Source organism: Ranitomeya imitator, chromosome 7 (assembly GCF_032444005.1).
Source record: "Ranitomeya imitator isolate aRanImi1 chromosome 7, aRanImi1.pri, whole genome shotgun sequence".
Lineage (NCBI taxonomy): Eukaryota > Metazoa > Chordata > Amphibia > Anura > Dendrobatidae > Ranitomeya > Ranitomeya imitator.
In genome coordinates, this window is record NC_091288.1 from 21,215,064 (window position 1) to 21,238,491 (window position 23,428).

Here is a 23,428-nt window from a genome sequence, read left to right on the forward strand (position 1 = left end):
ATATCGATCAGGAATATACTGTAGTGGCTGTAGGGTAATCATCCGCAGACTGTCCTTAGTAATAATCTTTTTCTATTATGAGAAGTCTTTATAGAAGTCTACAGAACAATGGGGGAATTTATTACGACCAGTGATTATCGAGCACTGAAATGCTGGAGAGCTCGTTACTGGAAACGGTCAATTCGGACTCTCAGAAGTGCTCGACTCAAGTAGACGAGCATATTGGAAGTGAATGGGAAACTCGAGCATTTTTACGGAGTACCCTAGCTCGCAGGCTGGAGAGAGAGAGCCCAGTGCGGCTTCAGATCTTCTTACGGGGACTCGAGCACAACGCCATACTCTATCAGGGTGCTCAATCGAGTATTGAGCAGTGCCGAGCACTCTCGCCCATCGCTAATTACAACTCATTTCATACATCAGTCTGCAATCGTGCCTTTGAGTAAAATGTTCCACGTTTTTAAAGAAGTTGTCAACTGGATGGGTAAATTCTTGTTCACTCCTCAGACTTCCAATGATCCCGGGATCAGGGCTCTAAAATGCTCCGATAGCCCATGCAAAGCCACTGCGGTCTGTAGGGACTGGCAACCGAGAAACTGCATGAGCAACCCCATCAGAGCCAGATTCTCTAGATCAGTAGTTTGTCCCTACAGATCAGAAGTCACCATCTCCCCTTTTGATAATTGATCTTGCAATTTTGGAAATAACATTTTTAATGATCATCATTTCCTTGCCAATTTTATCAGAATTTTATCAGAATTTTGTCCACTCAGAAAGACTAAAACTTATAGGCCCAAATTAATGATCTGATTTTTTTCTTGTTATTTTTTCTTTTCTTGTCTTCTATTCATTGTTGGGGGGTTTTTTTAGCACCCAATTCTTAAAAATGGTGCACATGGATCGTGAATTTTGTGCAATTAAGAAAAGCTCTTTTTTTTTGGTCCTTAATCTTTTTTCCACCTTTTTAGTAAAAAAAAAAAATAAAAGTTGCATGTTCTCTTAAAATAGCACAAACTTTTTGGACGATCATAAAATTATTCCAGTGGGGGAATTGGAGTGTATTTGAACTAAAAAACTGATGCTTTTTCAAAAGTTTTAATTAAGAAATCAGCAAAGATAATTGGCAACATCAAACCCTGCCCACAATGACAAATATATGTATAAAAGAATCACAGGCAGGCGCACATAAAATAACTTAAAAAAAATCAAATTAAAAGAAAAATAAGGTGCAAACAAAAAACAGGGTAAAAACATGAAAAACAGGACAAAAAAAGGCGCAAAATGCAATAATAAATCAGATTCATAGAATATAGCTAAAAATGCAGATCTGTAAGAGATAAGCATATACAGGGGTATTCTGATGGAACCTCACGAGACTTGTTACATGCCTCCCGCTTTTTTACAACAACCTTCAGAGGTGATTTCAGGACATGTAAAATTGACTGATAAACATGACCAAGTAACCTGCGTTGATGAACTATTTCCAGTGACCTGCATTCAGTTTTTTCTTGTCTCCTGTACTTTTCATACTTTTTGAATCATCCACAATGATCAACTATAAGTGGAACTACGCCCATTGGCTGCAGGATCCCATAGGGGCCTGTACCTCCTACTCAGTTAAATACACCAATGCATACGGTCATCAAACATAAAAAAAAACATTTCTATGTACCAAACAATGACTTACATTCAATATCTAGAAAAATATGTTCCCAAATTAGGTAAGGTCAAGAAAAATGTTTTCGGGGAAAACAAGGACATTTTGCATATCTGCTTCCTCAAAAATGGTGACTACTGAAAACAATTTTGATGAGCTGGTTGGTTTTACACACTTTGTGTCCAAGTATGGACTGCGATGTCTCTTGACCCGAACTCAACAACCTCATACACTGTATGTCTACGAGGCTGTTGAGTTTGGGTCAAGAGTCCCGTGGCCAAGCCAGGCATCATGGACCTCTCTTGATCATGGCTGTGTTTGGTATTGAAAATCAAGGTAGTGAAGATGAACTGCTGCACCAGACACAGCCCAAGAGAGGCGTGAGAAGGATCCTTCTTCTAATACAATCCTTTCACTTAAAGATTATGGCTACAAAGTCACAAATTATCTTTCGCCGGGAGACTTTTTGACAAACCATTTTTTTTTTTTAGAGAAACACAAAACTTTGATTTTCTTTAACTCACCCCGACAGTGCGCCCCTTCATCATATCCATCGCTGCAGTCGAATACTCCGTTGCAGAGTTTGGAGAAATGGATGCATGTTTTGGATCCAACACAAAGTATGTGATTGGAGGGGCACTTGTATACGGTACCTGAAAATAAAAAAGATACAGATGTAGTTATGGATGCAGATATAGGTTCCATATATATTGGATTTAATCAAAGTATTATAAGTTCCAACCTATGTCTAAAAGCAATGACGTAATCATAATGAGGCGGAGTACCGGCTGTTGACCGGCCCATTGGCCAATCAATGGCTACCTGCTTTACTTCTCTCCTGGCTTTGTAAACCCACATGCAATTTTCATGACGTTCGGTTACACTGAGCTGTAGACACAATTTTTTTTTTGTGTGCAAAGTTTCTATAATTTTTAGATGTGTCAGAGAGCAACACAAAGGTTTGGTTGACATAATGAAATTACAGAGCTATGAAATTAATAATGTACCTTTAGGCTTGTTGGTTCCAAAACCCACTAATTAGCTAAATGATGGGATTGCAAGGAGAGGAGCATCCCCTTTTATTGTTTACCAGGTAGAGCGCCATCCATTTTGCAATGGTCGTGCTTGGTATTGCAGGTCCGTCCACTTACTTGAAAGAGACTAAGGGTTCGTTCACATGTCAGTTTTTGCGCAAGAGTGCTATCGGTGTTTTTCACGCATAGCCCGAGTATCTGTAATAGTGAGTGTGGTCGATCACATGTTCATGATTTTTCATAGACCAATTGGTCCATGCAAAATTGTGAATGCATATCTGATATCGATCCAAGGGCAAAATTGCCAAAATCCAGATCAAAACGGCAATGTACGTCTATGAGTCTATGAAAAAATCTGACTGCAATCGGATGCTATCTGAATGAGGTCCTATTTTTACGGACTGTTAAGTATGAAAGAATAGGGAAACGTTTGTAAAGGCAACGCAGGAAAGACAATGCTGTGCCTTTTACAAACTGATGAAAATGGGCATTCCGTTTAAGACACGCCAGAAAAGAATTACGTGCAAAACTATTCCTCAATAAACAATACATTTGATGCAAAGTTCATGGAGTTAATAGGTGGGACTGTGAAGAGATGGACAACTACCTGCGCCAACAAAATTATCTTACAAAATATAAGTAAATATATATATGTACAGAATTCATTAAATATTTTACATTATATATACATTTATGTGTGTATGTATATACATACCATAATCACACATAATATCACACATAATATATCACAATTTTTCAGAAAAATCGTGGTAATTTTATTCCGGGCATGGTGTATTGACATAGATACATTATCTGCCACTTACAATAACTCTCTGAATAGCAAGATAAATATTTGTACAGAAGTTGATGTAAATCAGGTCCCATAGACGTAGAGCGATGACAGGAAGAATCAAGGTTAACTTGTAATTTGTGCATAATCATGTAGAAATGACTAATTAAAGGGAGTGAGTTGGAGGCTTTCATATCTCCCCGGATAGCCATTGTATCGAGTCTTCAGCTCTTCTTGAAAGTGCTGATTTAGACGCTTGGTGCTGAGTAAGTGGCTTCTGTGTGTAACGTCTTCAAGAACTGAAGATCCCAAATGTCTTTTTAAGCCACCAAAGGAAAAAAAAAAACATTATCACTGGAAAAGGGAGTTATTGCTTGACATGATCAATTGTATTTACAGATGTAGCAGAGGCAAAGTCACCGTTAAAGGGGTCACTCAGGACTTACGATAGGTTGTCAATATCAAATCAGTGGTGGTTGGACTCCCAGCTCTCCCAGTGATCAGCTGCTTTCAAGTCCAAAAGGGACTGGTGAACGGAACCAGGACACCGTTTTCGAGCACTGCAGATCAACTTCTATTGAAGTTAGTGGGAGAACACAATGTGTGGAGCAGTGATGTTATACACAAACCCTTTAAACTGTTACTTGCAGGAGTTGACAATATTTAGTAGATATGCCTACAGTCTTACGGAATTCTAATTGTCATCATTACCGTCAACTAGAGATGAGCAAATCGACTCGTATTGCCCTTTTCCTTTGACCACATCGATAGTTCTTATCTGTCGGACGGGAGCCCAGCAAACTACCTGCTACTTTCCAGTATCCAGGGTGCATATTCTGATCAGTAGGCTTGGCTCAACATCATTGTTGTAGTTTGTTGTCACACTAGTAGATAGAAGAGGCTAGTAGGTAGGAGGAGGTTTGCAGAGCTCCCATCCGTCAGCCAAGGACTACTGACTATCCATAAAGCCTCTGCCTTCACCTTGTTTTTTCTCCTATTCAACAGGAAATTTTGAAATTTAGAAGGCCTGTAGAAAACAATCTCAACTCGAATTTATGTGTCAAGAACGGAATACAAAATGAGAACTGCGATGTGATTGATTGCTATGAGCATTGCTGCCAACAGTCTCGAATTTGCCTGGACTGTCCTGCACTCCATACAAGTAAGTCTGTTCTTGTCCCAGCCCCCAAAAAAGGAAAATGTGGCAAGGGGAAGAGAAGTATTTAGCTCACCGTGACTTCACCTTGTCCGACAGCACTGTCTAGATGTGACTCCTCATACTATGTCTGGCTGTGGTTCCTCGCACGGAGCCGCCTTGGTCAAAAGGCAGGAAGGAAATCTCCAGCATCGGCTGGAGAGTCCAAAACAGGGCAACAATTTATGATAACCCTGCCCTATCTTAGCGGGGATGGGGAGTACCCAGGAGGAGAACGTCCCTTCAACACCAACAGTAATTTTGATAATTCTGTCATAGACATGTTTAGGAGCATGAGGGACATATAAAAGGCTTAAGTTGGATGGGGAGGGGTCTGAGAGATACCAGGAGGTATTTGATCAGTCATGATGTCTGCCAGTAGGTCAAAGTCTGATTTATTCTCTATCATCTAGGTCAAAGTGGCCAATTTGTGCTCCTAATTTATTCCAGCTCCTCCATTGAGTATTGTTTTTTTATTTTTTTTTATTTGACATATGATTCTATTGAATCTTGAACCATTGGATCTCAGGCAAGTTTGTTTTTTTATATGTGCACAAATTTTGGAAAGTAGGTAACCGTCCGTTTCAGTAGCTTCCTAGTTTGGGCGCCCCACCATGCTCAGAGCATCATCAGGCACGACATTGTCTAAACATGACACAGTGGCTTGAACGCAGCTAAGAGTGTCGGTATTTTGACGCTGATAACTGACAACTGATGGTCAGGTGATGTTGACTTTTAGGGTCTTACACTTTACCAAGGGGCAGAGCAGCAAGAAAAGAAGTCTCCAGAGAGTCATGTGAGCCATAAAAATCTGAAAAACTAGCTAATTTTGTGCACTAAATAAAAATCCCTATGTCTCTGGAACGATTGGCAGATTAGAAATAAAGAAATTAGAACAGGAATAAAGTAAGAACAAAAACTGGCACCTTTTGACCTGGAAACGTGTATGGGGGCTACTAGCTTGACATTTTGTAAGGAATAAAGACACCAAAATAAAAATGAGCATTCCCTTTAAGTCCCCCACCTTTTAAAAGCTGATCAGTTCTAAAACTTTATTTAGCAAATTAAATCCTCAACGAGAATCCTTATTTGGATGCAAATGAATCCTTTGCTTCCTGACTGTGAGTGAAGTGTAAATTATACTCTGTCAGGTCAGTATCTATAATTAATCCCAGCAATACCTACTTTATTAGTACACAGGAAAAGAGAATGCTACGTTCACCACCTCTGCATTTTACGAGTCTCCGCCATAAGTCCATCACTCGGGAATATGCTCTCTCTACGTCTACTGCCTCGTACAACGATTTCATATGGATATTACCTAGACCCTCATTGCACCATTATCAGATGATGTTGATTAATGACTGTAATTAAGAAAAAATAGCACGGTATTTAAGATAGACGGACCAATCTATACAACTACCGCTGGCATCTCCTTTTTTTTTATATTTTAAGATCAGATTAAATTAATTCTCTAGACTTTAATGAATAATATTTAAATAAATTGTGCCATTAGCTCACGTTTATGAGCTTAATAATGCAACGAGTTCCAAAAATTTCAATTAACCCTTCTTATCTGACCTTTAACGTATTGTTAAGTAAGACACTTTGGAGCCAATAGGAATAAGAATATCTGGAGTTATGGGATAGATAATCGTAGGGGTGTATATGGTGAATATTTCTGCGATTATTGTGGTTAATGGTTTTGAGAAAGTATAAGAAAGTGGTCGGAACTGGATTATGGCTCTTTATGAGATACATTCATGGATATGGAGCTAGATACTAAACCAGTGTTCCCCAAGTTCGGTCCTCAAGAGCCACCAACAGGTCATGTTTTCAGGATTTCCTTAGTATTGCACAGGTGATAGAATTATTGCCTGTGCAGGTGAAGCAATTATCACCTGTGTAATACTAAGGAAATCCTGAAAACATGACCTGTTGGTGGTTCTTGAGGACCGGACTTGGGGAACACTGTACTAAACAATGGTAATGTGGTTGATCTGTTCTAAAATTCACTTAGTTTATAATTGTTCCATCCATAGATTGGGTTTTAACTAAAATGATTTTTTTCTGTAGTCACTGAACCAATATTTCTACAAACCAGTTGGATATGGGTTATGTTACCATTGCCTTTGGAGATTGACATGTGAAAAACTAAATATTTCATAGGAAAAATTGATAATTTAGTGATCACTGAGAGTCTGATTGCTAGGACCTCCTGCAATGCCCAGAAAAAGGCTCTGGAACCGGCGAAACTTGGCTTTCTCTGGTAGTTCCATAGATAATAATTGGAGAAGCTGAGGACATGTATCTCTGTTCTGTTTAAAATGAACCTGGTTCCTGGGTTGAGGAGACCATATCTTGGGATTGCAAGGGTTTCATTGTTTAGAACCTCCAGAGGTCAATGAATAATTCCATATCTCAATCTCAATATTTTGGAAACAACAATAAATATTTCCATCCTCTGTGGTTTTCTAATCTACAATGTACTGTCAATTTAAATACTATTTTATTTGTTCTGTTTGTAGATGGGTGATCTGGATAGAACCGATTGTCCAGATAATTCCGTTCCCGTTACATAATGTGTAGTAAACACCAGATATTATAAATTCATTGTTTAGAAGTAAATATTTCTGTAATGAAGCAAGTTATTACGCCTCACGCCAACACAATATTTTGTCAGGACATTTTTGCTATTTGAACAGTTAGTAAGCAAATGAAATCATTACTAATTCATGATTTCCTTTTCCCTGCACAGTCAGAAACTCGCCTGATCTAATTCACTGTGACCTTGATCTCATAAACACAATCATTATTATTTTTCGAGATGCATTGTTCTTCCTTATTTTTTTCTATTGAAGACGGGAGCCCCAACACAAATAACAAATATTGGACAAATGGAGTTATGTATTATTGTGGTCATGTATCAGATGTGGCAAATTTTACTGGATAACGATGGTGGCTGCAAAGGACTTTACTAGGTTTCTACCTAAATCTTAAATTTCAATACTAAGCCAGTTCGGAGAAAATTACTGTACAGCAGGAATTTACATGTGAAAAGATGACAAAAAAAAGTCAGATAATGACTCATTGACTTTTATAAGAAAGTCATGGCAGAATGCTTTGTATTAAGTACAGAGGTCACTGTTCAAAGAGAGGGGGAAGGTAAGCGCTGATCTGTGCCCACCTCGGTTTGTCAGTAGCACCTTACGATCCTGAGTTATCTGCCTCTTGCTTTTCAATAGAGATGTTCTGTTTCTTCGGTATCCTGTCCTATCATGGTCGCTGTATTTTTATTGTCCTTTATACTAGCATGCACAGCACAGTCTGAAAAGTGAACCCCTGAAATGTAGGAAGTGTCATCTTATTGTGAGAAGGACAATGATGCTCATCAACGTGGGTATCTCATTGATCAAGATTCTTGTTCTTCCCTGATTAAATCCCAAAGAGTAGAAAGGATCAATAAAAATTCACAGAACTCTTATCCACTTCAGTAGTCCATGGCTACCAGCCATAGAACCGCCAATATACAGCTCACCCTACCTGCTGGAATCCCCATAAGCTCTTCTCTCTTCTTTTTAGTAGATCAGAGCTAACATCTTGGCGTCAACTAATTCGAAGACATTTGTTTTTTTTCACCTAATAAAGATGCCGCTACCGCGTTGAAACAAGTTCTGAATAAAAAGCCTTATTCTCATCATCATTTCTGATGAATTTATTTACTCCAGCAGCGCAGCCCACCTAGATGTTCATGGAACTGGATCCCCTACTAATCAGAAGAGGCATAGGGGATGTTGCAGGTAGGAGGATGTTCGCGGGGCTATGGTTGATAGTCATGAGGTGGCCAATGGTTCTTAAAGATGTTTTTGATTGTTTCTACAAAAAAATTGATCAGATTTTCCTATAAAACTGTACTTGGACATTCCAACATGACAATGATCCCAAACACAAGGCCAAGTTGACCTTCTACACCAGAACAAAGTGAAAGTTCTGGAGTGGCCATCTCAGTCTCCTGACCTCAATATCATTGAGCCACTCTGGGAAGATCTCAAGTGCACAGTTCATGCTAGAGAGCCCAGGAATTTACAGGAACTGGAGGCTTTTTTGCCAAGAAGAGTAGGCAGCTTTACCATCTGAGAAAATAAAGAACCTCACCCATAACTACCACAAAAGACTTCAAGCTGTCATTGATGATAGAGGAGGCAATACACGGTATTAAGAATTAAGATATGTGAACTTTTGATCGGAGTCATTTGGATGTTTTGGATTGTCATTACGACTTAAAATGAGAAAACACAGTAGTTGGACAGTAAATGGCTTCACCCAACCACTAACCATGTGAAGTATTGGTGTTATCATTCATGTTCTCTGGAAAAAGGCCAAGAAAAAAATTCTGCAGGGGTATGTAAACTTTTGAGCACAACTGCATGAAACATTGTGTTATTGTGTCAGTGTATATTTATAAAAGTGCTGTATATGTGTATGTGTGTATGTACTGGTATTACTATATAGAAATATTAGGGTGTAAATGCAAATATTCATGCATTTGTATTAGTGTGTATGTATGTATTCACAAATGTATTTTGTTAGCATGAATGTATATATTCTCAATTGTATTTCTTTGGTGTGTGTGTGTCTATATTAATTTTTGCAAAATGTTAACCTCTCCTACCCAAATAATTTACAGCTCTGCAACTCCATCCCCTGCAGCTGCCCGGCTTCATCTGTCCTCATTGCATATCCAGTGTCCTTGCCTTCAGCTTTCCAACTACCCAAGCCAGCCTGTCCTCCCATTGAACGCTGCTGAATATTTGAATGAGGCTTATCGCATTCTGCTGATGGAGATAAAAATGTATAATGCACCATAGAAGAATCCAAAACATAATTAGAGCATAAAATAGCCCTTGTAATAGGCATCCATTACAGAGATGGGATTTAGATCTTTGAGATGTGCTCCATGAAAGGAGACGAGGAGGCTCGAAGCATTGTTACATGTAGAACACGCCATATCAAGAGCAAATCAAAGACGGAAGCGTTCAAGTTGTTCGGTATTATAGCTGGTAACGGGATTTCTTATCTCTTTCTGAAGAAGCATTTTTCTGCTTTTTATGTGATTTCCTCAGACAGCCCAGTAGTCAAGGAACCTGATGGTGTCTTATTATAGAGAGGCATGCCTGCAAGTGATTCAGTGTGTAATCATCATGTTTACTCCATTATATAAACCGGTAAGACCAGCTAAATGGGCTTCATATCATGAGGGGAGGATAGCTTTGTGGAACAGATGGTCTAAACGTTCCTATAATCACCTGGGACAAGATGTCACTCATATTGGGATAATACATCAAATTTGGTACGTCTTACTGAGTGCTTCTCAAACCAATTGTACTCTACTTCAATCAGGTTTATTTCCTTTCATTAACAGCATACTACTAGTATAGAACTGAAGCATATTCAGAATCTTAGCATTTCCAGACAATGTGTCTCAAAGGGTTTTTTGCAGAGACCATGGTTCTTTGGGACCTAATGGAACCTGCAGGTCTCATCTCCACACCCATAATTTGAGACACATAGTCAAATATTCCAAATAGGTAGGCTATGTAATTGCAGTGGGACCATTGAGGAGACTATACTTCATGTATAGCTAAATGCACATGGGGACAAGATATTTGTGAAGTATAACGATATGACACTTAAAGAAAACTATTGTATATGACATATTAGTCCCTAGACATCATTTTAGTTTTCTACACCAAGATTTTGAGCTGTGTGCATACATTGGCATCCGAACAGGCCAGTCTGTGCTAAGTGCCCAAGTATTCATAATGATCCTGCCCACATAACCCTATGCCTGAGCAGCAAAGACCACTAGGGTCCAGCCCACCTTGGAGTGTTTCTTAATGACCACATTCTATCGTCTGCCGCCTTTTCAGACCTCTTTCTGAATTTTTCCGACCAATCTCATCCCATGCTCCATCTGACTACGTATATAACAAGGGTAGGGTGAATCGGGAAGGTCTTCCAATCTAGGAGTCCAATGTTCCTAACAGAGACTATTTCAGGATTAGTAACCATGGGATAACCTGTAGCAAAGTTCACACATTCTTGTTAGGGTTAAAGGTGAGGCACGCCCAATAATTTAGACTTTGCTCCTCAGTTTAGCCCTAAGTCAATTCATGAGTGACTTAAATGGTCCTTATTTTCCAGTTTCCCAACATTGCAGTAATGTTTGTAGACAAAGCCTGGTGCATAATATAGTTTCATATTGAACTCCGTACTATGAGATTAAATTAGCATAGTCATGGACATGAAAGTATACCCTGCCCCATTGAATAGATGGCCAAGATTGCTGAGTGGTAGTAACATTTACTTTTCCTAGTCATTGTCCTTGTGTTTCCCTGTTTTGTACATCTCATTTGCAGTCCTATGGAGTATTGACCATTTTCCACAAGGATCTATGTATCATTTTTCCAGCACGGTTTTCCTATCCACTCAAGCGTAGAATCTAATTTGTGGTGTCTTGGACACAGTAAGATAAAGTGACTCTGGAAAGACTAAGAATAAAACTTAACAAGTCTCTCTGAATCTACTTCTCAACAGATTTAGTAAGAAACTCATGTCTGGAACCATGGGAGCAATGTCATATTTATTAGGAATGCTGAGATGTTTTTCTAGGTAAGTATAAGATGGATCTTAATATCTATTTCTTAGCTAGTTATGACTGAAGTACAAAATTGCCAAATGTACAGTGGCTGGTGAAAGTATTCACCCCTTTGGATTTTTTTTACCTATTTTGTTACATTACAACCCATGTATAAATATTTTTCCTATCCAATTTGTGTGAAATAGTTAAGTTAGTGAAATAAAGTAAGAAAAATATAGGCATAAATTAAATTTATGGGATGAAATAACTAAAAATTGGCATGTGCATATGTATTCACCCCTTTTGCTATGAATCCCCTAAAAATTTCTGGTGCAATCAATTACCTTGATAAGGCACATGTTTAGTGAAAGGACGTCCACCTGTGTGCAATCTAAGTGTCACATCTCTGTCAGTGTATACACTTTTTCTGAAAGGCCACAGAGGCTGCAACACCACAAAGGAAGAGGCACCAAAAACCAAACAACACCATGAAGACCAAGGAGATCTCCAAACACCACCATGAAGAACAGGAGATCTCTAAACAACACCATGAAGACCTAGGAGAGGCCCAAACAACACCATAAAGACCAAGGAGATGTCCAAACAACACCATGAAGATCAAGGAGATCTCCAAACAATACCATGAAGACCAAGGAGATCTCCAAACAATACCATGAAGACCAAGGAAATCTTCAAACAACACCATGAAGACCAAGGAGATCTCTAAACAAGTCAGGGACAAAGATGTTGAGAAATACAAGTCAAGGTTGGGTTATAAAAAAATATCCCAATCTCTGATGATCCCCCAGAGCACCATCAAATCAAGTATCATCAAATGGGAAGAACATAGTAGCACAACAATCTTGCCAAGAGAGAACCACCCACCAAAACCAGCCCAGGCAAAGAGGGCAGTAATCAGAGAGGCAGCAGAGAAACAATCGTAACCCTGTAAGAGCTGCATAATTCCAAAGTAGAGACTGGAGTGTCTGCCCATGCAACCAGAATATGCCGTACACTTCATAGAGGTGGTCTTTATGGAAAAGTGGGCAGAAAAAAAGCCTTTACTTCTTTACTAACACACTAAAATTGTAAAGCTTGTTTTGAGTTTGCTACAAAACATGTGGGAGACTCCCCAAATGTATGGGGGAAGGTGCTGTGGTCAGATGAGACCATAATTGAACTTTTTGGCCACCAAGGTAAATGCTATGTTTGGCGCCAAACCAACATAGCTCATCACCACATGAAAACCATACCCACAGTGAACAATAGTCGTGGCAGCATCATGCTGTGCAGATGTTTTTCATCAGCAGGGACAGGAACAATTTTCCAAGTTGATGCTAAATAATGGGATATTCTTGAGCAAAACCTGTTTCAGTCTGTCAGTGATTTGAGACTGTGATGAAGGTTCACCTTCTAACAAGACAATCACCCAAAGTATACTGCAAAAGCAACACTCGAGTGGTTTAAGGGGAAAAGTGTAAATGTTTTGGAGTGGCCTAGTCCAATTGAAAATCTGTGGTCAGACTTGAAGATTGCTGTTCACCAGAGGAAACCATCTAAATGGAACGAGCTGGAGCAGTTTTGCCTTGAGAAATGGGCAAAAATCCCAGGTGTAAGATGTGGAAAGCTCATAGAGACTTATCTAAAGCGACTTGCAGTTATTATTGGCGCAAAAGGGTTCTGAGATCCCTGAGAGATTTGCCGTTTCCCAGAGTCCAGGATATCTGTCTAGTCAAGAGGAAGCGGAAGGTGCTAAAAAATGTAATAATCTTTACTTATCTGAAAGTTTGTCTTGAAGGACAACAAAAATAGCTCAGTGATAATTGTTGGATCGATGTGTCCCCATTTTTATGTGATGTCAAGGAGATGTTGAGTGGAGAAGCTGGTAACCTGTGACATTATTGTCTTCAGGAGTGACAATGATAGCTAAGCTCTACATTCGGCTATCTATGCCAGTGTTGTAGACATTTTAGTTGAGTAGCAAAGCGCATTCATGACTGGACAATGGCCTGTGTGTTCAATTAATTAATTTACCCCTCCATGAGGGTCTTCCAGCTAAGCTAGAACAAGGGTAGAACAGGAAAATAAATTCCCATTTTGGAGATCGGTGGGACCCACACTAATATAACTATGATCACATTTCCAATAAATAAGTCCTAACTTTTGAATCTTGGATTTGAATGAGTATAAAAAATCATTAATTTTCCTCCAAGGAAAAATATTTTTAATCCATAGTGTTCTGTATGACCATTTTTCACGTTCAAAGACAAAAAATATATATAATGCCTGCCTCAGTTTCCTGTACAACCTTTATAGAGTATACAGTGCATATGGTATGAATATATCAAAAATAGAAAAAACTATTTAATGTTGCGCTTTTTTCTTACATTGGGGCCACTCGGTCCGTGAAGAAAAATGCTCATCTTCATTACCACTGAGGACTCTGAATTCTAAATATTTTTTTATCTACTGGCTAACACAGTACCAAGATATATATCTTTCCTGCATCTTCATTAGACATTTACTTAAGGCGGTCCACGTGCCGTCCATATAATATCTGTTTTGCACAAGTACTGGAAACATGGTCATATAAACACAACCTCGAGAATTGTATTATGACCACAAGACCAGGAACCCCAGCAGTTCTATTAAGGAAAACTTATGTCATCAGAAAACCAAATGAGTTCTGTTTAATCATGAAAATGGTGATGAAAAAACTATTTCCATATAATAGTTCTGCAAAGCCCTTGACCTTTATAGCATGATTTCTTTAAGAAAAAAATGTTCATACATTTTATTTTAGCTAAAAAATACTATAAATGTAAAAGACCATAACACTAAAAATTGCTTGGTCTCTTCTTCTGAATAAATATTCTTTGTGGCATTCATTTCCACAAGGACCAAGGGATATTACAATTATTTTTTTTACTCTCAGATTACAATAATTTTTACTTTTAAGGATTTACTTAACACCAGGCACGTCTCCTCAGAAACATTCCGTAGGTTCCAGAATTAAAAACAGGCATTATGCAGTATGGATTAATTAAGAAATAATATTGGCTAAGCTAGTACCAGGTAACCTGGAGCTCTATTATAGCGGTGGAACAATAATTCTCAGCATGCTATGATTTATAGTGTTTCACAGCTTGTGGTTTAGACGTTCTTAAGTCTTCTGCAGTCTACCAATTAGCATAATAGAGCTTAAAGTGTTTATAAAGGAGTTTTTTTTTACTTTTTTAATCAGTCTAAAAACTAGCAGGTAGGCAGTTGCTAATTACCTACCGGTTCTACCTGGTACCGGCACAGAGTGGTCATTGACCACTCTTGCCGGTGATACAGCTGCTCCATGTCAACAGAGCAGCTCCAGCTTTTCCATGCTCCTCTGTTGACAGGACATGACTGCTGACATCATGATGATTGGCAGCAGCAAATAGGCTGTCAATCAGCATGATGTTGACAGTCATGTCCCATTAAGAGAGCAGAATGGAAGAGAAGCCCCTGCTCTGTCAATGTGACATCAGTGAATCAGCTGAATAGTAGGAAGGAGTGGTCAGTGACCACTCTGTGCCGGTTGAGAACGGCGCCGGGCCCAACAGGCAGGTAGGTTCTAACTACCTGCCTGTTAGTTCTTAAAAAAATAAGCACTAGATTACCCCTTTAAATAAATTCTTAATATTTAAAGCATAAAATATGTAAAATTCAGATTACAGTCCCCAACTGGACTAGAATCTTAGTTGCCTTTGTATCTTAAGTATAGTGCTGGAGTCACAAAAATACGACATGCAAGCTCAAGTAATGGATTTACCTTGACTGAATGCAAAATGCCCAAAACTATTTATGACTCTTAGTTAAAGGCTTGGCCGGCCAGTCCCCATTACTTAAGAAAAACCTATTTGCGGTTTGGAGATTTTGCTTAATTAGTGTCATACATTTCACACTTGCTCCACGTCAATTGTTCTAATGGCCGGATATCTGTGATCCTTGTGAAATTAATAGGTAGCGCTGCTTGAGTGAGATAATAATGAATTGAACAATGGCAGTGTTAATTACCTTTCTTCCATGAAAGCGTCTAATATATGCAATATCCTAACACTCAGCACTTATGCTTTTAATATTTACGGATCTGATGTGCGGAGTACCGAGCGGTAGGAATTTCTCAAGCACTAATGCATGTCACCGGTCGCATTTATGATCCCGAACTACAGGATTTATCTGTTAATAAATTTCACTAAATCTTGCTGAAATCATAAATGTGTAGGAAATGTTCTGTGGTTTCAGAGAAATGTCTGTGGTTCCAGTCTAGGAAGTCTCTACGTTCGTCAATGAAAAGTCACATTCTATGCCGCCATTTTATGAAGATACCAATGTGTCTACCCTTATCTGTATGCAAATTTCATTAAAACGTAACTGTTATTTTGATTTAAAAAACTTGATATGTCAAATATCATACACATACATCAAAAGTTTTGATCAATGTGGGTGGTCTATGTGCTAAGACCCCACTGATCACTAGTCGTAAATGATAAATCAGATGAAAACACTCATCTTAGGACATGGTAATATAAGTAAGGGATATCATTTCTTCAAAGTTAATTTTCTAACTTTTAGTGGTAATGCCCTCTTTTTTCTTGGTAGGACAAAAGGCACAAATCTCTTACGTCTGAAAGTTATGTTCTTGGAAGCTGCAACCTGTTGACCCTACCCAATTCTTTCTTCATGCAGTGCCCCAGGGTCCTTGTCATTGCAGTGGTATTGCTTTCCTTTTGGGGAGAGTAATGCTATGTTTGGAGGTAAAGAAGGATAACTAAGTCCAGGTATCACAAACATGCAACATATTTCACACTCCAGGCCACCAGGGGGAGCTCCTGACCCTATTTATTAGGTCACTCCCCATATATATATAACTGGTAGTCTGTAGGGAATGTTAGAACGTTCCAGACCTGAGTCTGAGGTGGACAGAGGGTCCAAGGAGCTGTGCATGTCCTCAGAGCTGCAGCTCCCAGAAAGAGACATTCAGAAGGCAGAACTGTATTGCAGCGAGCGTGAAGGAAGTCAAAGCAAAGGAGAGGATACCACAAGAGGACCAGCCCTACACAGGCTGCCTTCTTCTGAGGCGCAGAAGCCCGGTAGCCGGAACACCGAGGGAGTAAGGACCTTTATGCTTTGCTCCAGAGACCGGCAGGACAGCTAATTGCAAGTTACCTGTCCACACCTACACCCAGGAGGCATGGTGACAACTACAGAGCCGGGTTATCTAAGAGACCCTATAAAAAGGGTCAAGTCACCAGTCATACGGGTATTGTCCTATTCTATATGGGGGACAGAGAGAGCGAAGCATCGCATCTGTGAGACCCTTATGTGAAGCCATAGGCAGTAAGGGTCTACACCACCGCAGCGCAAAGGAAGGCTACTGATTTCCACCTGGACAAGGGAACTCTGGACTTGCCTCCAAACCGGCTGGACTCTGCCTGCCCTGTGGTCTGGTGCTCTGGACTCTGGATGCTGAAGTCTTCAGTAAAGGTAAAGAGACTGTAACCTTGTGTCCTCGTTCTTCACTGCGCCTCTCACCATCCTACCATCTACACACTGGGAAGCCCTGGGGACATACTTGACCTCTGGGAAGGTATACCATCTAGCTGCCATAACATCATTTCAGCAGACCCCAAAAGCAGCGTCGGTCACCCTGACAGACCACAGGTGGCATCGCAAACATTTCCCCTTAAAGACCTTTCCCCTTTTACACAGATGTCCCAGGGCCACGGTCTGGGTCAGCAACTGTGACATCTCCCTGTGAACCGCAGGACCTGGTACCGAGTACCCCACGGTCCCATGGCGGCGCTCCATTCATGTTCCAGTTCTTCAAAATATAGTGGTGAAAAAAATGGAATATCTGTTTTTCTGATGCTCTTGTATTAATCAGACTTTCTTTTGCTTATGATCATGGTGTATTACCTGCCGTGAGTCTCTTATATTTGGGGAAAAAATAGCATATCCAGCAAAAAGATTTTTAAAAATTCAGAATCTTATTGTAAATCCCTTAACATTCAATTTGTCACCTAGAAATTGCAGACGCGTTTCAGACTACGTCTTTACTCTTTGCGAGTAAAGACATAGTCTGAAACGTGTTGGGAACTTCTAGGGGGTGTATTAGATTTTTATGGACGATGTAGTCTGAAATGTGTCGGTGGTTTATAGGTGATAGATAGGATTTTTATGGAAATGAAGATGTAATCTGAAACGCGTCGGCTGGTTATAGGTGATAAATTGGACTATAATAGATGTAACACCGTAGTCTGAAACACGGCTACAGTTTCTTGGTGATGGGTTGGATTTTAATGGATTTACAATAAACTACTGAATTTTTAAGGATCCTTTTTATGGCTATGCCATTTTTGTTCTAGAACACTAGCCGTGCCACAATATTTTCGCAGAAACAGGATATCCAATTGAGGGTCAGCTAATGTTTTTTCCTCTTATAGTTGGGCTTACAAGTCTAAGTTGTTTGATCATGAAATGCATCAAAACTAACGGCACTTCATTCATATTACCTAAAGCATTAGAGACCTTGATTTATAAAGCAGAGGTGGAAAAACATTTCTTAACTTTCTGTAACTGATGAGGATTTTTTTTTTCCGATGGCATCATAAGAAATTAAATTTGAGGTTGGACTTCCCTTCAGGTAGAGCCTGGCTCCACAAACTGCTGTCTGCCACATTATGACTCCATAATGGCTTGTAACGTGTCCTAGAGCTGTGCGGAGGTGCACTCAGCCCATGTGGCTTGGTATGTCTTAGGGTACTCTAAGGAGAAAGTGTCTTTGTATTAACTTGGTGGCAAAATGGCTAGAGACGCCGGGGTACAGGTTTTATATGTAGCCAAGGACAACAGCTTTGTGGATTTTGCATGTTCTAGGTTGTAGATCCTGGCACATTCTTTGTACTTTTCCTCCGTAGACTTGCAGTGCCATTGTCAGTTAGATGAGGTCTCTCTGCGTTTCGTGTGTATGTTAATGCTTACAACACTGCAGGTCAGAATATGGCAGGGAACTAATTTGTAAAGTAAATGTCTTGTGAAATAATTAGGTGCAGAAGTGTCATTATAAATGTCAGTTCTCTCTGCATTTCCTAACATTGTAATAAACTCATTACAGTTTTATAAGATTATATTTCATTTGAAAGCAATATGTCTGAGTAATGAGCATCTGGACAAAGTCTCCGGAACTAAACAATATGCGGTTTTATTATCATAATCTTTCCAAAAAGTTCTACAGTATAAACGTCAATGTGGATATGATGCAGATTTTCTGCTGTGTTTACTTATCAGGACACGTTATTATTATTATTTTTTTAGGATGGAAACAGAATCTATCTTTCAGGATCTTACGACAAAATGAAAAATTTATGGTAGAAAAACATTTAAAATGAGTCACAGTTGTACAACACCACAGTAAGGAGGGCAAACGCATTTCAGACAGGGTCTTTTGCCATTTTAATGAATGAAGACCCTGTCTTAAACATATTTTCCCTCTTTTTTGAAGTTTTGTCATGTTTTTCTATAAAAAATTTGGGGCTTTATTAGGATCTAAGGGGTAACGTTTCTCCTTGTGAAGAGTGGCAAGCCAGGCCTGACATATCAGAATGAAGAGACTTATAGGCCATGTATGCTCCCATAGGAAATTAAATATGTAAACTGCCTCTTCAGAGAGGAAGAAGACTAGACCTATAGTGCCACCTCAAAGTCCATATCGACCCTTTAACGAGCCTTGCCTTAAGTCTTATGGCAAGGCTCGTTAAAGGGTCCATATTGACTTTTCGGGTTCCTACTAGGTGGTACTGGAGGTGTAGTCCTCTTCCTCTCTGAAGAGGCAGTTTGCATATTGTTTTTTTTAGAAGATTCTTGGAGCTGGAATCATTTTTTCCCTGCTGCTCCTCGTTGCGTTATAAGTTCCCGTGCTGCTGGATGTTCCAGTGGGTGATCTGACTTTCTTGACACCGTACATGATTTTTTCTTACATCTGCAAACTTATGACCAAGAGGTAACACATATAAATAAAAAAATGTCCACAAGTGTTTTTTCAAGTATATTTTGGGCTTGATCTTTTTTTTCAATTTGCCATTTCTATTTCTTTTCTCCTATGAGGGCAGATATTTTGCCATAAGATCACTAAATCATGGCAAAATCAACACAATAAAGCGGATTTTGATGTGGATTTGGTGCAGATTTTATCCTTTGCTTTGCAAGGGGATGTGCACAGGAGGCTGGATAGAGAATCAGTTTTCCTTATTATCAGTAATGCGAATGAGATTTTATAAAATTTGGGTGCAGAGAAAATCTTCAACAAAATTGAGCGGTGTTAGGGTTGGCGGAACGCACCGATTATATATATATATATATATGACACAGTTGGTGCGTTCGCAACCCGGGGTCCACAATGCAGGAGAGAAACCTGCTGCTAGTAATAGGCAGTACTATATGGCGGTATTAGCATACTCTGTTACTTCACAGATTCACTAAAACAACAAGATGCTGTGCCCTGTTAACCTCACAGAGGAACACAGCTACCAAACAGAGCAAAACTATGGTCACGCAGCTAGAAGACAAACAACTCCTCACCGGAGGTGCCAGTATTCTAGGGGCTTATTTCAGCCAAGGCCCTGAATCCAAACATACAAACTCCTCACCGGAGGTGCCAGTATTCTAGGGGCTTATTTCAGCCGGGTCCCTGAACACACTCATACAATCTCCTCACCGGAGGTGCCGGTATTATAGGGGCTTATTTCAGCCAAGGCCCTGAATCCAAACATACAAACTCCTCACCGGAGGTGCCAGTATTCTAGGGGCTTATTTCAGCCAAACCCTGACCACATACAAGCATGACCACTCTGGCGCTGAGCTCTTTAACATTGGTTTGATACTAGCGCATGGCCGTGCAGCAATGCAAACCTTTTTAAATTTTAGCACTCAAGGAGTTTCCTAGTGGTCCAACAGGAACCGCTTCAAGACCCCCGACCTCCAATGGGAGGTCGTCCCGTGGGCATGCCCAGTATGGGAAAAGCATGACTTAGTCCCAGAAAGATCTGCTCGCTGCTGATCAGCGCTGGCTACAAAGGCAAAGCCTGGAAGAACAGTAGTAACCAGTCGCCCAGTATCAGCCTGAGTCAGACTCTGGGACCGACGTCTCTGCTGAGCAGGCTCCACTGCTGGAGAAGAATGGGAGGCCGCAGCGGAGATGGTTCGACATTCCCCCTGTGCGTAAGCGGGAACTTCACACCTAACAAGCGGCACCGTGGATTTTGACAATTCATCCATTACAATTCAAATTATCAAATGTGCAACAAATCTGTTATATTTCCACAATGAAATAATGTCTCTGCAGATTTTCCGCTTTGCCATGTGTACACATATACCAATCGGTAATACATTTTCCATGAAGAATTGACTTGCTTCAGATTTAAAACAATGCTTATTTCTACGCCGAAAATTACGGCAATTTGCAGATTATATTGTAAAGTTCTCATCTGTTTAGCTGATATTGTAATGTGTATTTTCCTGAGAAAATTGTCAGCTAATGTTCCAAAAGAACTTTATGGAAATGCACCTAAAAAAAACTCAAATTCAGAATTCTAAGAACTTGATATTGCATTTTATTTTTCCCTCATAGCTTACAGATAAAATCATCAATAAAAAATAATCCGCAGAGGCTAGACATTACAATGCCACAGTGGTCTGCAGCACTACATCTACAATTACTCTATTAGATCAGGGTAGTGTCTCTCTTTAGCAAAAAAATTAGCAAAAAAATGTATAATAGATAATTGCATGAGTTTCTAATGGACATGGAGTTATTAAAACCACGTAGGAAAACTCATCCCTGTACACAAAGGATATTCCAGCCAAGGGGGTCCCTCCTGGGAAAACTAAAACTCTGCAATCTCTTACTTTCTCACTCTCATGATAAAAAGGATAAGAAGAATCTGCTTCTCTGTTTCCTTCTCTGTGCTCTTTAAACTACTATTCTTCCCACTATCATGAAGCTTCCGCATTACCTTCTATAGATGTATTGTACTCAGCCATTATGTATGGTCTTGATTTCCATTATTCAGAGATGAAAAACACAGAAAGCTTTTCATATATGCTACATTTATTCAGCACAGAGGTTTGCAACTTTCATCACCTAATTTTGATACTTTTAATAATTTTCGAGCCTGTATATTAATTATTAGTAGCGACCAGGATTTATGAGAAGATATTAGCCTTGAAAATACCACTTGGTAGGTAAAGATTTTGCATCGGGGCTCAGGATATGATTGAGTCCCTAAATTGTTCACTGTGGGTCTATGATGCTGCTCAGTGACTGCCTCCCTCTTTGTGAGTTTGCAGACAGCTATAAATCACTGCTTAGGGTTGCCCACTAGACTACTGATTAGGACTGCCCGCTAGACTACTGATTAGGACTGCCCGCTAGACTACTGATTAGGACTGCCCACTGTATTACTGATTAGGACTGCCCACTGGACTACTGATTAGGACTTCCCGCTGGACTACTGATTAGGACTGCCCACTAGACTACTGATTAGGAATGCCCACTAGACTACTGATTAGGACTGCCCATTGGACTACTGATTAGGACTGCCCGCTGGACTACTGATTAGGACTGCCCACTAGACTACTGATTAGGAATGCCCACTAGACTACTGATTAGGACTGCCCACTGTACTACTGATTAGGACTGCCCACTGGACTACTGATTAGGACTGCCCGCTGGACTACTGATTAGGACTGCCCACTAGACTACTGATTAGGAATGCCCACTAGACTACTGATTAGGAATGCCCACTAGACTACTGATTAGGACTGCCCACTGGACTACTGATTAGGACTGCCCGCTGGACTACTGACTAGGACTGCCCACTAGACTACTGATTAGGACTGCTCACTGGACTACTGATTAGGACTGCCCACTGTACTACTGATTAGGACTGCCCACTGGACTACTGATTAGGACTGCCCGCTGAACTACTGCTTAGGACTGCCCATTGTACTACTGATTAGGTCCGCCCATTGGACTACTGATTATGACTGCCCACTGGACTGCTGATTTGGACTGCTCACTGGACTACAGATTAGGACTGCCCACTGGGCTACTGATTTGGACTGCTCACTTGACTACTGATTAGGCCTGCCCACTGTACTACTGATCATTACTGCCCATTGGACTACTGAGTAGGACTGCCCACTGGACTACTGATTAGGACCGCCGACTGGACTACTGATTATGACTGCCCACTGGACTACTGATTAATACCACCCACTGGACTACTGATTAAGACTGCCCACTGGACTACTGATTATGACTGCCCACTGGACTACTGATTAGTACCACCCACTGGACTACTGATAAGGACTGCACATTGGACTACTGATTAGGATGGGGTTATACACAGCTCAACATTCAGAGCTCTGCTAGATCTGCAGCGGGGAAAACTGTGCTTCTATCACAACTGCTGCACTCAGTAAAACTAAGTGCTACATCGCCGGAATCGGGATCTCTTTCTCTACATCATGATGCTCTCAGATTACATATTACAAAACCTGCTGACAGATTCCAGTTTATGGAATGGTTTATTACACTGGTTTTCCCCCTATTTCAAATAAAAGTGATCAAGTAACTACTGTCCTCCTGAATGTGGGTATGTGGTTATGAAGTTGGAGTTCTCTAATCATAATCATAATCATTATTGGAAAAAATAAATGAGCTGTCAAAAAGTAGGGCACAAAAGTGAGAACCTTTCACAACAGCTCCTTGGTATCCATCATGTGAGGTCTCCTGCATAAAACACCCCAGTGTATGTCGGTGATTTCACATTGACATATCACTATTATTCTGTACAGTAGCTCAATCTTATAGAGGATTCCGCTACAAAAGCAACACGGTGACTATTAGAACAAACTGAAGATCAGAATGGCCACAAATAACCTAAACAAGTAAATGAAAAAACGCCATATAAAGCAAATAAATACAATTCACATGCTGAGCTCCTCAGGGCATACTGTAAAGCCGAATGTGGTTAAATGTGGGTTTAGTCACAATTTTTAATAAGAGAGAATGTACAAA

The 23,428-nt window shown here is 40.0% G+C and overlaps 1 protein-coding gene across 1 annotated transcript in view; it reads right to left on the minus strand.

Annotated features, from left to right (window-relative positions):
- Positions 1-23,428, minus strand: part of LRP1B (LDL receptor related protein 1B) — a 1,659,362-nt gene that overhangs the window by 1,064,133 nt on the left and 571,801 nt on the right. The window contains exon 3 of the mRNA XM_069732880.1: positions 2,179-2,307. Within this exon, the coding sequence (XP_069588981.1) occupies positions 2,179-2,307 (129 nt within the window). The remainder of the gene's footprint in view (positions 1-2,178; positions 2,308-23,428) is intronic.